The 16336-nt window shown below is 44.6% G+C and overlaps 1 protein-coding gene across 1 annotated transcript in view; it reads left to right on the top strand.

Moving 5' to 3' along the window:
• The first annotated feature begins 1049 nt into the window (after positions 1 to 1049).
• Positions 1050 to 16336, top strand: part of RTN1 (reticulon 1) — a 283915-nt gene continuing 268628 nt past the window's right edge. The window contains exon 1 of the mRNA XM_068254434.1: positions 1050 to 1432. Within this exon, the coding sequence (XP_068110535.1) occupies positions 1246 to 1432 (187 nt within the window). The 5' untranslated portion in view covers positions 1050 to 1245. The remainder of the gene's footprint in view (positions 1433 to 16336) is intronic.

Raw genomic sequence — 16336 nt, forward strand, 5'->3', positions numbered from 1 at the left:
AAAAAGTAGGCAGTTAAAATCTGACAGAACCGACAGGTTTGGGGCCAGTCCATCTCCACATGGGGGATTCTCAGGGTTTTCTTTGTTTTCAACAGCATTTCCTGAACAGCAGTTAAACTGCCAAAATAGTAAGATACCAGCTAGCCTCCCTACTCACTTGCACACTAATTTGTCAGTTAGACTTTGCAACTGCTGTTCAGGATATGCTGTTGAAAACCAACAAAACCCTGAGAATACTCCATGAGGAGATGGTCTGGCCCAAAACCTGTCGGTTCTGACAGATTTTAACTGCCTACTTTTTTTCGCGATAGTGGTCCAAATGGTTTTAAAGGATACCCGAACTGACATGTGACATGATGAGATAGACATGTGTATGTACAGTGCTTGGCACACAAATAACTATGCTGTGTTCCTTTTTTTCTTTCTCATCATTACCTTTTTTACCTCTTTCTTGCTCTCAGAAGCCATTTTCTGCTAGGAAAGTGTTTTATAGTTGGAATTTCTTATCAGTGAGGGTCACACTGTAGTCACTTCCTGTCTGAGTCAGGACTGAGTCAGACACTTGCATACCTGATATTTAACTCTTCCAGGCACAGAAAGAAAAAAAGGAGCACAGCCTAGTTATTTGTGCGCTAGGCACTGTACATACACATGTCTATCTCATCATGTCATGTCACCTCGGATATCCTTTAACTGAAAAGAACTCTAACTGCTGCAACTTTTTTTGTATCTACACAACAGAATTGTGGAGTGTGTTGGAAACTGTTGCTTTCATACTATTCTTATTGGAATAGCTCAACCTCTCTCTATATATGTGCATTATTATCACTACAGAGCAGAAGTAGTGAGAGATGCTGGTGGGAGGGCATACTATGAGTATCAGTGGCATTCGGGACAAGCAAGGTGCACACAGGAGGCCACCTCAGCTGATGAAGCCATCTATCACACGTGGTGTGAATGCTGCAGAGACCTCCCCAGCGGTTAACCCCCGCGCGCCCTGATTCCGCGAAGAGTCCCGGCGCCGGAAGGGTGTGTGGGGTGGCGGGGCGGGAGCAGCGCGCGCTGAATCCCGGCTGGCGATTGGTCAGCGCCGGTGCCGTGACGTCGAGGTGGAATTAGTGGGAACTACACGAGCCATTTCCACCTGCGTAACGCTCCAGCGGCTGCTGTGGCATCTCTTCCAGGAGGAGACACTGCAGCACTGACCGCTCCCCTCCCTCTCTCCTCCCCACATCCGAGCTCGCCATGGCTGCCCATCCGGAGGAGCTGAGCGGATGGCTGCAGGCTGACGGGGCGACTGGAAGGCGCCGGCCAAAGGGGGAGCAGGAGGGAGACTCTGCAGGAGGCGCCTGGGGCTCCCTGGACCAGAGAGGGAGCATCAAAGCGCCGCTGGCGGGGCATCCACCCGTTACCATGGAGACCACATCCACAGGTAAGTCTGGGTACCACTCTCATCAGCAGGACTCCTGAGGCATTCACGCTGCATCATTCCTCAGTATGGTGACATTAAAGTGGGACTGCAGCCAAAGCTTTTATTTCACCATTGGTTGAAGTGGGAATACAGGGTTAGATTAGAACTAATGAGGATTTTTACTGCTGTCTGTATCACTTAATGGAAAGCCTCTCTTCTTCACTTTCTATAAGGCTCCCCCAGTGACACTGATGCTTTAGACAGGTCTGTGGAGTCTGTACAAAAATCATCCGACTCCTCAGTTTATGAAATCTTCGACTCCAGGTATCCAAATTTGCTCCGAGACCTCGACTCCGACTCCACAGTCTTTGCAGGACTATGGGTATAAAAATCATCTAATTTACTCCTCAGTTTATTAAATCTCTGACTCTGACACTAGGTACCCAAAAATTGCTCCGATTGCTGGACTCTGACTCCACAGCCCTTATTAGAGAGGAGCTTTCTTTACCATGTTTTTATATAATGTAGAATATCTAGAATAAGTGGGCGGTGATCTGAAACTTTGCATGGGACTCATCTAGATTTTGGAGCTATTGATTAACAAACGGACAGCTTATTTAATTGGGGTATCAGTTAATTAATCTGAATCTAAATAGCCCTGTGCAAAGGTCCAATGCAGCCTTTGCAAATTCCTCTTCCCATAGATTGGAAAACTTTAGGAAACTATCTTTTAAGTGTACCAGATGTTATTTTAAGGACCCTTTTCCACTAGCAGTTGATAGGCAGTAAAAACACCATCAAACGCTCACTGCTTGCTGCTGCCGGGTAACTGCTTGCTGCTGCCTGGTAACTGCTTGCTGCTGCCTGGTAACTGCTTGCTGCTGCCTGGTAACTACTCACTGCTGCCTGGTAACTACTCGCTGCTGTCTGGTAACTGCTCGCTGCTTGGTAACTGCACGCTGCTGCCTGGTAACTACACGCTGCTGCCTGGTAAGTGGTAACTGCTCGCCGCTGCCTGCTAACTGCTCGCTGCTGCCTGCTAACTGCTCGCTGCTGCCTGCTAACTACTCGCTGCTGCCTACTAACTGCTCACTGAGCGCCCAGTTCAGCTGCCTGTGGAAAAGGGCCCTAAAATCAGTAAACTGCTAGTGTGTCTGTACTCAAACTCCATGTTATCCCTACTCCTCTCATCTGTATTCAGCTGTAATTTCCTATGCCAACGTCCGGGCTAATTAGGCTATCAGGGTAGTTATCCCTACTCCTAATGTCCTTGCCTGTCTGTATGCTCATGCCAAGAGGGAAGGTGGGCGGAGATTTTCATTATTGTGTGAGCGAAGGTGGGAGGAGCATCGCTCTCCATCCAGGTTTCGTTTTGGATAGCTGTATGGATAGTCAGGCTTGCACTGACTTTGATGAAAGACAGCACTATATTAACGAGGAGGCTGGGTTCACACTGCCACTAGAAAAAGTTCCCTTTAGCGGAACAAAATGAAATGGATCCTATGCACAGCAATAGCGTCCGTTCACATCAGTTTGTTGGAAAGGGATCCTTTCCTTCCATTCCGACAAATGGAACATAAGTTCGGGTTTTGTACAATAATTCTGGATCAGCTGGACAAGCTGGACAATGAATGCCATTGTAACAAACTAATCCGTAAAAAAGAAAACTGGTCAGTTTTTTTGTCTGGTGCAGTGTGAACCCGACCTAGCACTGTCAGCACAGTTACTCCTGTACATGAGGCCTTCTTCAGTTTGTTATACTTTTTATGTCACTACAGATTCACCTGTAGAATAGAGATGATGGATACAGACAACAGCAATTATCTATTTATTTTGTGGCCCAGTCAGAGAGATTTCCCTTCACTTCCTATTGAAGTAACCCCAATCTCAAGACACGTGAGGGAAAATCTACTTATTGAGTACAGATGTTTCAATTGCGATCTATCAGTTGCTCTTCCAGTAGTGTTTGGATAGTGTATTGCGGTTAAGGGCTCTTCCTCTGACACAGAAGACCTGGGTTTGAATCTTGACTTTTCCTGTTCAGTAAGCCAGCACCTATTCAGTAGGAGATCTTGGGCAAGACTCCCTAACGCTGCTACTGCCTACTTAGCATACTCTAGTGGCTACAGCTCAAGTGATTTGCGTCTATCAGGAGAAAAAGCACAGTATAAATGTTATTTGTCTTGTCACTTTCGATCCATTAAACACAAATCGACATCAAACTGAAAATTTTAGCTTGATTAGTTAACTGCAGTTGTTGTCCATCCAATGATTTATGAAATGGGAGTGCGGAAAAATGTAGATCAAATTAAGCAGTATAGATTTTTTTTCTTTCAACCAGTATATACTGTTTATCTTCACTTTCAATAAAGATGTTTGATCGCAAATAATAGATTTTTTGGTACTTATCCGTTAGCCGGGCGCATCCGGCAGGTGGCGCTAATTACTATCTCCCCTCCAGGCCGACATGGATAGTAGGGAAAGATGTAACTCTGGTGGAGTTTTGTCGCCACCTAGAGGATGCGCCCGGCTAACGGATAAGTACCGATTTTTTTTTTTTTTTTTTTTTTTTTTTTGTGTGGGTGAAAAAAGTAAAACGGGCAATTCAGATGTGTTTGTGGTCCTTTTAGTTGAAGAAAATAGTAATAGGATTTGTATGTTTGTAACCAGTAAGCAAAAGTGAAGACTCTACTTGACTCATGCCTTGACTTCACTTGTTGAAGTGTTGTTGTCAGCCATTGTTGGATATTATTTCTATCTTGGATATGGACATGTGGAGAAACGGTCTTATCTGGCATAAAAATCAATTTCCATGTACCCACTGCTCTGTGTTTACTATGTAGTGTACATTATGACCCTGCATTGCAACTATTCCAATATAATCATGAATATTTCTGCTGTAATGAATCTCATCTCAGTCAGCATGGCTCTTTTCTGGTACATTGCTGGGGAGAGGGAAGCTTGTTATCTCTCCTTCCACATTCCTGCTCCTCCCTGATTGGCTGAGGGCAGTTTAGTGTGTCAAGAGGCTAAGAAGGGAAATACATCTCACCCTTCTGCAGAAGTTGCTGAAATACAATCTATGCTATATTCACATGTGTTTACAAAGCAAGCTAGATATGACAGCGCACTTTGTAGTACAGAGCTCAGGGAAGGAGGGCTGGCAATACATACATTATTTCAGGCAGGAGGAAAAAAAGAGTAAGGGAGGAAATTACATAAGGACTGGCTTCAGTCAGAGGCAGTAAAGAAGGAAAATGTCTGGAACAGTTTTCTCTTTATTTACTATATAAAATTCACTGAAATTAAAATGTGTACAGTACAATTCTTATGGTATGTACTGTAATTAGAACAAGTATTTATCTGCTTGTATATGTGTTTTTTTCCTGGGATAGCATAGCTGTTCATGCTGCTTTAAAGTGAGATAATATGCTAGTTTCCAACAAGCCTGAGATAGCCAGAGAATGTCCACTTTTTGGGCAAACTGACCCTAATTGATCCTTCACTATTATCTGTAGGCCTTAAAATCTGCCATTTTGTCTCCAGAGTGATGTTGAGCCCAGGTACTATGGTCTAGTGCAGAAAAGGCTGTTCGAATGCTCAAACTTCTTGCGAGTTTTGAAAGTACCATGGAGTCAACCAATCTGCGTCTGGACAAAGGCCTGCGTGCTAAAACGTTGTGCGGTTGTGTGGCTATGAAACCACTAATACATTGACCTGCTAAACCTAGGTAGAGACCCTGTTGCTTTGTTCTTTTCCTGGGTACCATGGTGCCAGCTCCTTATTTAAGCACAATTAACCACTTAAAGGGATACTGTAGGGGGGTCAGGGGAAAATGAGTTGAACTTACCCGGGGCTTCTAATGGTCCCCCGCAGACATCCTGTGTTGGCGCATCCACTCCCCAATGCTCCGGCCCCGCCTCCGGTTCACTTCTGGAATTTCAGACTTTAAAGTCTGAAAACCACTGCGCCTGCGTTACCGTGTCCTCGATCCCGCTGATGTCATCAAGATCGCACAGCGCAGGCCCAGTATGGTCTGTGTCTGCGCAGTACACTCCTGGTGACATCAGCGGGAGCGAGGACACGGGCGTGCAGGCGCAGTGGTTTTCTGACTTTAAAGTCAGAAATTCCAGAAGTGAACGGGAGGCGGGGCCGGAGCATCGGTGAGCGGCTGCGCCAACACAGGATGTCTGCGGGGGACCATTAGAAGCCCTGGGTAAGTTCAGCTCATTTTTCCCCGATCCCCCTACAGTATCCCTTTAAGCCCTCAGTCGTTTTCACTTTATGCATCCGAGCAATGTTCACCTCCCATTCATTAGCCTATAACTTTATCACTACTTATCACAATGAACTGATCTATATCTTGTTTTTTCCGCCACCAATTAGGCTTTCTTTGGGTGGTACATTTTGCTAAGAGCTACCTTACTGTAAATGCATTTTAACAGTAAGAATAAGAAAAAAACTGAAAAAAATGAATTATTTCTCAGTTTTCGGCCATTATAGTTTTAAAATATTACATGCCTCCATAATTAAAACCCACGTATTGTATTTGCCCATTTGTCACGGTTATTTCACAGTTTAAATTATGTCCCTATCACAATGTATGGCGACAATATTTTATTTGGAAATAAAAGAACATTTTTTCCGTTTTGCATCCATCACTATTTACAAGCTTATAAGGCCCGTTACACACTGAAAGCGTGCAGGAGAACGGCTCCTGCACGCGTTGCGGCGTGTCGTCGGGAAACTCCGGTGCGACGCTGAGTAGCGGCGGTAGTAGTTAATTAACCCGAAGGGGAAACGGCGATTCCCGACGATAAAATGCGCCGGGACGCGTCGTACCGCAACGTATCAAAACGCAGCGTCGGGTGTGAAAGGTAAAAGGAAAGTCTATGGACTTTCCTTTTACCTTGGTTAACGCAAAGTATAGACTTTGCGTTAAAACACGGAAAATGGGCTCTGGTGTGAAAGAGCCCTAAACAAATAAAAAATAGAAATATTTGATCTTTACATAGATATTTAAAAAGTTTAGACCCTTAGGTAAATATTTATGTGTGTTTTTTTTTTATTGTAATGTTTTTTTTTTATTAAACATTTTATGTGGGTATTTTTGGGAGGGTGGGATGTAAATAGTGTTTGATTTGGGGAAATATTTGTGTATTGTAATTTTTTTTTACTTTTAGGTGTAGTTTTACTACAAGATGGCAACCTTGAGTTTGTTTACATGACGTCACTCTAAGCGTACAATGTACGCTTAGAGGGACATAGGAGTCCGAAAAATTGTATACTGGCCGCACCAACTCATTGGCTTATGTGAATAAAATAAGGTGATTGCACGGCAAGGCCACAGCTCATTGGTAAATCCCAAATTCTTTATAATATGACAGAACCAACAGGCTTTAGACTAGTTCATCTCCTCATGGGGGATTCTCAGGGTTTTCTTTGTCTTTAAAAGCATTTTCAAGTTGCTAAGTGCAACTGCCAAAATAGTAAGATAACAGGCAGCAGTCAGCAGTAACCAGGCAGCAGTCAGCAGTTACCAGGCAGCAGTGAGCAGTTATCAGGCAGCAGCAAGCAGTTACCAGGCGGCAGTGAGCCGTTATCTCAGGCAGCAGCAAGCAGTTACCAGGCAGCAGCAAGCAGTTACCAGGCAGCAGTGAGCGGTTATCAGGCAGCACCAAGCAGTTACCAGGCAGCATTGAGCAATTACCAGGCAGCAGCAAGCAATTACCAGGCAGCAGCAAGCAATTACCAGGCAGCAGTGAGCAGTTATCAGGCAGCAGTGAGCAGTTATCAGGCAGCAGTGAGCAGTTATCAGGCAGCAGTGAGCAGTTAACAGGCAGCAGTGAGCAGTTAACAGGCAGCAGTGAGCAGTTAACAGGCAGCAGTGAGCAGTTAACAGGCAGCAGTGAGCAGTTATCAGGCAGCAGCAAGCAGTTACCAGGCAGCAGTGAACAGTTATCAGGCAGCACCAAGCAGTTACCAGGCAGCAGTCAGCAGTTATGAGAGTTTGAGAGGCATTTCACTGCCTATCAACAGTCTGTGGAAAAGAGGCCTAATGACTAACCAGGGCTCACATTCATAATGAGACAGAAGCTTCACAAAGCTTTATTGCAATAAGGAGCATGCCGTACAGGACATTTTTGTAGCGAGAGAAATTGCAATCGTTTTTCCACTTTTGGTTTGTGGCAACTATGTGACCAATAAAGCCTGTTTTGTTAAAGAGTGAAAATAATGTAATAAAAAAAGTGCTTCATTTTCACAATAATTATGTATAAATGATTTAGTCAGTGTTTGCCCATTGTAAAATCTTTCCTCTCCCTGATTTACATTCTGACATTTATCATATGGTGACATTTTTACTGTTGGCAGATGATGTAGCTGCATGCTTTTTGGCAGTTGGAAACAGCTATTTCCCACAATGCAGTGTTCACAGACAGGAAACTGCCAGGAGTACCAGGGTCCTTAGAGTTTCTTGTGGGAGGGGTTTCACCATAATATCAGTCATACAGCGCCTCTGATGGTCTGTTTGTGAAAAGGAATAGATTTCTCATGTAAAAGGGGGTATCAGCTACTGATTGGGATATAGTTCAATTCTTGGTCGGAGTTTCTCTGGCCCTGGTCAGTAATGTGATATACTGATGTTATTTATTGTGGCCCCATAGTAAAATAGTGGTTTGAGTCAGCCCTTCATGTACACATGCTGTTACTGTTCGCCTGTATTGATAGAATGTTAATGATTTTTTTCATCAGGTTGACATTCAAGTATCTTAAAGCAGGATTAAGGGTGCGTTTCCAATACGGCTGAATGCAGCTTAAATCTGCAGCATTTTTGCGCAGGTGAGTCGGGCGGGAAACTCTGCCTATTCCTTCAATTGCTTGCCGTCCGAAACGTACTGTGGTGCGATTCTGAATGGCATGCTGCAGTTTCCCGCAGCACGCACCCAAATTTCTATAGCTGTGCATGGCGCAGCTAAGCGATTCGGGCTGTGGCTTCGCAACAGCATTGGTGCAATGGCCGCTGCACCTAATGGAAATAAACCCTTAATCCAATAATGCATGTCTACTGCCTTATGGATCAGATCCCCAGTTTAAAGAGAGCCCGAGGTGGGCTAAAAAAAATGAAGAAAAAAGTAGGCTACCTGATCCCCAGGGCTGAGCGGATCAGGTAGCCGCAAACAACGCCGCTCCCGTTGGCTGCAGTGGCCCACTTTCACTTTTGTGACCTCTAGGTCATGACGCTGCACTGAGAGACTGTGTATCTCTCACAGAGTGCAGGGAGGCGGGGGAGTGGCAGGAGGCGCGGCCAGGGGAGAGAGAGAGTCTTCCTGGGTTTATTGAAGCCTGTGTCGCCTGCATTTGCTGCCATATGGGGGTAATGCCCTCACACATCAGCAAATGCAGGCGACACAAGTCTTCAATTAAGCCTGAGAGGACACACACAGCAGGGATAGAGTAGGGGGAGCAGGGGGCCTGGCCGGCATCTGCCTGTATACTTGTGCTCATGACAGGTAAGCCAGGCCGGCCTTTCATGTGCCATCCTGTACATATGAGTGAGCTGCAACTGCCTGCTAGACGTTATTAGGGACAGTCAGTGAGATGCAAATGATTCGGAGTTGGTGTATGATTATGTAAATCTATGCAGTAATTCTGAGTTGGTGTAAGATTATGCAAATATATGCAGTTTGAAATGGAACCATTTAAATTCCACCTTGGCAGGACTGGATTGATCTGTTTCAGTGGCGTAGCAATAGAGGATGGAGAGGTAGTGACCCTGGACCAGAGGGGTCCCCCTTCAACAGCTTATTTTTTGGTGCTAAGCTGGTATTGATCACCTCTATATGTCCTTAGATTAGTTGTAGTCATTAATGGACCTGTTCTGTTCAGGCTGCACCTCTCTGACACTGCAGCTGTCCTTGACAGGTTTTGGTGCCCCATATCACTTGTTATGTATAGAGCGTTCGTCGGGGCCCAATGTAAAACTTGTACTGGGGCCCAGAGTTCCTGATCTATGCTACTGGTCTGTTTTCAAACCGTACATTTGCATAATCTTGCATCAACTCAAAATAATTTGCCTTTAGTTGACCATCCCTAGACGCTACATGAGGTGTTTTTTTCTAATGCAGTTTCAACCCGTAATGCAACAGAATGGCAATGTTTGTAACCACGTATTCATTATGTTGATATTAGATACCACTGATTTCCTGGCAGAGTGGCAGGTGAACCCTGCAAAGAGTGGGCAGTCCCTGGTAGTAGGAGTGGCACGTAGGCTCTCTGTGTTTTGCACTGCATTGTTTGTCTGATTATATCTAATCATATTTGCTGCACAAGCAGTTGGTGGTTAATTGCAGCAGTTGTGACTAGATAGCAGCGCATTGACCGTATGGCACTGTGCATCTTATTAAAGGGAATTATGAATGCACAGGTATTACTCCTGCTATCCCTGCTACATTCATGAAAAATGGCTGAAATGAAGCTTAAAATTAGAAAGCGGTCATCAGCCGGCATACAATCAGTCACGCATTGCGCTAAGGCAATAGGTATAGTTTAATAAAGCAAACCTGAAGCAAAAAAAACAACTTATGATATAATGAATTGTATGTGTAGTACGAATAAGGAATAGAACAATAGTTGCAAAGAAAAGCCTCATATTTTTATTTTTTTATATAGCTTTTATTAATACCATTGCATCATTCTGTCACAGTTGCAGTTTTAATAGCACACTCTGGGCCTGATTCACAAATCTTTTCTGTTAAATTATCTCACCTTATTATTAACTCACAATGCTATAGTGCGTGGTTCGGGGGGTTGGCCCTAGAGCTGCGCAGCCGCACTCGCGGCCAGGCGGACTGCGCAGCCGCGGCCAGAGGAAGCGGCCATATTAGGAGCGGCACGAGAGCCCGACCCGGCCTGTGGGGTCGCGATCGGCACTGGGGGCGATCTCAGGAAGGGGACCCGGCGGAGCTGCACGGAGGGCGCGGACGGCGTCCTCCGTGCATTTAAACATCTTGCAGGTACTTGGCTTTTTTAGCCATTTTGGCCTTGTAAGTCCTTTAAATGATTTACCTCTCCTTATCTAACTTAAATCATAGTTTAGCTCTCCTTATTTGACAGAACTCATGGTTTAGCTCTCCTTATCTGTTTATCTCATGAATTATCTCTCCTTATTTGTTTATTTCATGCATTAGCACTCCTTACAGTTAAGGTGAAAAATAAGTAACCTGTGAATTGACCCCTCTGTCTTTCAAACTATAAAACAAAGCAGAAATAATGACTCCTTGAACTTTCATGCAGTAAAACCTTATCTCAAGCTGTCTTTCACAGTTTCTTGGCTGTTTAGAGTAACACTTAAGTCATCAAAAAAAAAAAGAGTTTTACTCACCCGGGGCTTCTACCAGCCCCCTGCAGCCATCCTGTGCCCTCGTGGTCTCAATCAGATGCTCCTGTCCCCCGCCGGCAGCCACTTCTGTTTTCGGCGGCAGGCCTAATAGGCCTGGAAACGCGAGTGATTCTTTGCGTTCCTGGCTGCAATAGCAGTATAGAGGGCGCTATTGTGGCCAGGAACGCGAAGAATCACTCACATTCCCAGGCCTGTCGGGCCTGTCTCCGAAAACGGAAGTGATTGCTGGTGGGGACAGGAGCATCTGATCGAAACTACGAGGGCTCAGGATGGCTGCAGGGGGCAGGTAGAAGCCCCAGGTGAGTAAAACTCATTTTTTTTAGTTCCCTTTAAAGTGGACCCAAATTAAAAATACAAGATTTCAGAAATAAAATCTATTCTAAATTATAATAATAAATAGCAGCCTTTTTTTTCAGCTGCATGATGACAAATATAAAATATTTTACATTTATTGGAGGAACCCCTCCCTTCATTTCATATTGCCGGGGCAGAATCCGGCAGACTGGCGGATAAAAAGCAAAAACAAAACACAGGCTGCTGCTGCTGATGTCACAGGGGAGGTGATCTCAGCTTGTGTGAGATTTCACATAGACCTCTCCCCTGTGAGGGAGGGTAGCTAATGACAAACACACCCATGATCTAAAACCGCATACTAATCTCAGAAGTAATGGCTGCCACCTGTATAACCCTAGTTATGAAAAGAGAAGGGCGAAAAGCATGCACTGAAATGCTCATAGGCTTGAAGTAGTGTTTATTTATCTTTGTATGTGTCAGAGTGGTGCAACTAAATATTTTGAATTAAAAAAAATGTTGGTTTGGTTCGCTTTAAGTGCTTTAGAAAACAGGACTGTAGCTCAGAGAAGCTCTTTTACAAAGAAAACAAAGTTGTTGTTTTTTTTAACTCTTCTTGTACTTGAAAACAATATGAGACTCTTCTCTTTGCTACTAATGTTCCGTTTCTTAGCTGTACTACACAATTAATTAATTATCCCATAAGTTTATTTTCACTTAAGGTTTGCTTTAACGGCCATGAAATGACTTGTTGAGTGGATGCAGGCTATAAAAATATGGACAGTTTTAGAATTTTTCTTTTTATGGTGGTTATTTTTGTTAAATATTCATTGCTGGCAATCTGAGAAAGCTCATCACCGTCACTGCAAAACACAGGCTGTCAAGCTGTCACCCTCATTGTCTTTGAACTGTCACCAGCGATAATTTGGGTAATTTAGTTGTAAAGAGAGTTTGGAAATTACGGTGCAGCAGAAATAAGAGCGCTATAAGCTGGGGCTTTGTTCTGTTGCAGATTAACCTGTGTCTCGTTTTTCGTTTTTTTGGGAAATGGCTGTCTTTCAGAAAACCAGGCCAGATCTGTGACATATTTTCACAGAGTCACTTGGTAAACTCAAAGCCAAGCCTTGGCAATTTCCTGTTTAGTGTTTTTCTTCTAATGTTTACAGTGATATGATGAGGTGTTACAAAATACTACCCGTTTTTAGCTGATCACAGTCATCCAGTGGCAGCGCTACACTGGGGCACCGCCCCCTCCTCCTTACCCGGAATCTGTGTGCCCCCAGAGTGTCCCCCCGCTAATGTAACATAAAGATAACTGTTTCCAGGCTCTAGCAGTGTACACTGAACAGGATAGGGTATGTAAAAAAACAAGCTCTAGTCTACAGCAATGCTTAGCTACTAAGATAAGGTATCACACACAGTTTTTCTCTCTCTCCTGCCTCTTCCCCCTCCCCTTGCTTGTAGACTAGAGTTGTGACACAAGCTAGGGCTGGAATGATTTGTCTGTGACTGTCCACACAGGAGCAGCTTGCTAGCAAGTAAGGATTAAAGCATGCCAGCCAACTTGCCAAGTACATCTGTAGGTCATTTTTCTTCCATAATAGCACCCTCATTTGGACAATCTGCCCTTCACAAAAGCCTCCGAGTTCTGTTTGTGATGTTTACATTGGGTTCCTATCATTGCTGAACTAGTTAGCCTTCATTTTATCAGTTAGGCAAAAAATATCCAAAGCTCACCAAGCGATTTAGATGACCCATATGGGCTCCGCCAGCCATCATGCCCCCTTTGCTCCCCCATCCCCCCAGAAAATGTGAAGCTGGAGTCGCCATTGCAGTCATCCCTATTTTGGGACGTACTTTAGTTCCATCATGTCAGGGTTACCATATATAGATAACATTATTCTGCATTTCGGATCGTCTCTATTCGGATCGTCTCCAAGTTTGTGGATATCTAAGGAGCAGACCAGGACGATCCTGACATAAGTGTGTACTGCTATTGTAGGTAAAACCAGTTTGACGTTGATGTTTTTATATTCAGGTCTCTAATTGGGGATGGGAAAAAGAAAACATGGCATTTTTAGTACTGTAGAGAGCTTCTTTTTACTGTAAAGGGAAATGGCACTTGCCTTGAGAAAAATGTAGTCCAGCTGTACATAATGAAAAGGATTAACAGCAAACGGCATTTCATTCTGCCTAGGCCTCGTTCCCACTTTGCAGTACAGGTGGCTGTGTTATAGAGCAACATATGGCACCCGTGTTGCTGTCTATTGCAGCATCGACTCCCGTCAGTGATACTAAAGGGAACAGTGCGGTACTGCGGACAGAAATGCACGCAGGTGTTGAAGCATAGCTCATAAGTGTATCTGGCGAGGAAGTGTACACTTGTGTGTTTAGTGTATAGTGTGTGTGTGTGTGTGTATAGTGTAGTGTGTGTGTGTGTGTGTATAGTGTAGTGTGTGTATAGTGTAGTGTGTGTATAGTGTAGTGTGTGTATAGTGTAGTGTGTGTATAGTATATTGTGTGTGTGTGTGTGTGTGTGTGTGTGTGTATAGTGTATGTGTATAGTGTGTATAGTGTGTGTGTGTGTGTGTGTGTGTGTGTGTGTGTGTACTGTGTATAGTGTGTGTGTGTGTGTGTGTGTGTGTGTGTGTGTGTGTAGCCTTTCAGGTCACTTGTTTTCAAGCTACCCCAAATTTTCCCACTGTGCACATGTGGACGGGCAGGGCACTTTTGAAATTGCTCTTAATAACAGCAGTTTTGATGGTGATTAAATGAACAGTATCATGAAAAATTGTTAAACTACAATGCATGTGTATTTCATACATGTAAAATGTACATTTGTTCCAGCATGAAATGACTATACATTTATTGTTTCCTATGTCATTGTAACTTGCAATAGGTAGTAAAAATCAGACAGATCTAACAGGTTTTGGACTAGTTTGTCTCCTCATGGGGGTTATCAGGGTTTTCTTTGTTCTCAAGAGCATTTAGGAACGATTCACACAGGCTTCTGGCAGAGTCTCGTTCTGGCGAACAATGAGAAAAGAAGGTACTGTCACTTTAAAAATGCTTCCATGCATTTAAAGGGAGTGTCCAAGGTAAAAAAAAAAAGATCCACTTACCTGGGGCTTCCTCCAGCCCGTGGCAGCCGTCCTGCGCCCTCGCTGCAACTCCGGTGGCTCCCGGTCTTCTCCCCTAGCGCAGCCGACCTCCCCAGGTCAGGTTCAGGGTTGGCCTCTTCTGCGTTCCACGGCGCGGGTCATGTGGTCCGGCCGACGTCATCAGGACGGTACTGCGCAGGATGTTTCCTTTAAGTGAACAGCTCTTGACCGACAAATGCCGCAACTGCCATGTTTAATATTCATGTGAACTGGCCCTTACTGAATGCCAGTAAGTTTGAATGGCTCAGTTAGTGAATGGCTTAGTCCAACTACAGTATAATCCAGGGCTGTGGAGTCGGTACAAAAATCTTCCGACTCCGACTCCTCAGTTTCTGAAACCACGACTCCAACTCCGACTCCGGGTACCCAAAATTGCTCAGACTCCGACTCCTCGACTCCGACTCCTTAGTCTAATACTTAACAGGGCTGCGGATTTTGTACAAAAATCATGCGACTCCGACTCCCGACTCCGACTCCTCAGTTTCTGAAACCACGACTCCGACTCCAACTTCGACTCCGGGTGCCCAAAATTACTCTGACTCCTCGACTCCGACTCCAACTCCGACTCCACAGCCCTGGTATAATCTCGCTATAGTACATTACAAGGGACCAGGAAAAGTGGTTTACCATATTAGAAATTGTACTAGAAATGGCCCAGCATGCCCTGGTACATTCTCTGCTGCAAAGCAGAAACTCTGTCCTGCCATTGGTGGTACAGTACAAGCATGTGCACATTTGGTGGACTACAAGGTTAAATATAACCAAGGGCTGGACAAATCACTAGTACAGTATCCAGGGCTCCTTGTAAAATTGCAGCTGTCACTTAATAGAGGCAGCCACTCACTTCCTGTGAGTGGCTCCGATACCTCCGTGGGCGGGACTTGCAGCACGTGACCTGCAAAACTTTCTGCTCACACTTGAGACAATCATGAAGCCTATCTTCAAAATGCAGCCAATCATAATAAGGCACTCTCATCTGTAATGTGAATGGCACCGATACCTCCGCAGGCGGGACTTAGCACTCTACTCTCCACTCTCCTTAGTTTTGCAGGGAATAGGCCCACTCTGATCTGCACTACAAGTGAAAGTAGCCTGTACTGTGCTCCACACGCTACCAGGAGCGTCATCACTAATAAGGGAAAAGATATCCGGGAGTGCGTACAATCCTATGGGAGGACTGTGACGATACTATTATCAGTGATTGCAAAGCGTAAGTGGTAACGCTGCATCCTCTTTGTTTATGTTCATAATATTCCTCATTTTCCCCAGGCTGCTTCTCTGTACATTGCTGTATATCCAGCCCCGGTGCCATTTTTGTCTTACAAATGTTATTGGGCATCCAACTCACCTGCAACCAGCCTGAACAGAGCAGCAGACCATGGCTTTCACACTGCCATATGAGGCATGCACTGCCTACTGTTTACTGTATCCAGAGTAATCATCATGTACAGTGGGATGCGAAAGTTTGGGCAACCTTGTTAATTGTTATGATTTTCCTGTATAAATCGTTGGTTGTTACGATAACAAATGTCAGTTAAATATATCATATAGGAGACACACACAGTTTTATTTGAGAAGTGAAATGAAGTTTATTGGATTTACAGAAAGTGTGCACTAATTGTTTAAGGGCTCGTTCCCACTGTTGCGACGCGATTTCGGCCGCATTCCGACGCTTGTAAAAACGCATGCGGATGAGTTTCCGCATGCGTTTTTACCCGCGATTTCGCATGCGATTTCGCATGGCAGGGTGCCATGCGAAATTAACCATGACACTGCCAGGGCTAAATAAAATTGAAAAAGGTGCGAAATCGCGGGTAAAAACGCATGTAACAAACGCATGCGTTTTTACTATTAAATACATTAGCGGCGATTCGCACGGATTCCCGACGCAGGCGAAATCGTTGACTCTTTTGTGCGTTTTTTTCACGCTGAAAAAAACGCACCTCAACAACGCTACAGTGGAAACAGGCCCATCCACTTGCATTACATGTGCGGATCTGCATGCGTTGGACGCATGCAGATTCGCGATAGTGGGAACGAGCCATCAAGGGCAACTGAAGCAAGAGGGATATG

Source organism: Hyperolius riggenbachi, chromosome 9, assembly GCF_040937935.1.
Source record: "Hyperolius riggenbachi isolate aHypRig1 chromosome 9, aHypRig1.pri, whole genome shotgun sequence".
NCBI classification, from domain to species: Eukaryota; Metazoa; Chordata; class Amphibia; order Anura; family Hyperoliidae; genus Hyperolius; species Hyperolius riggenbachi.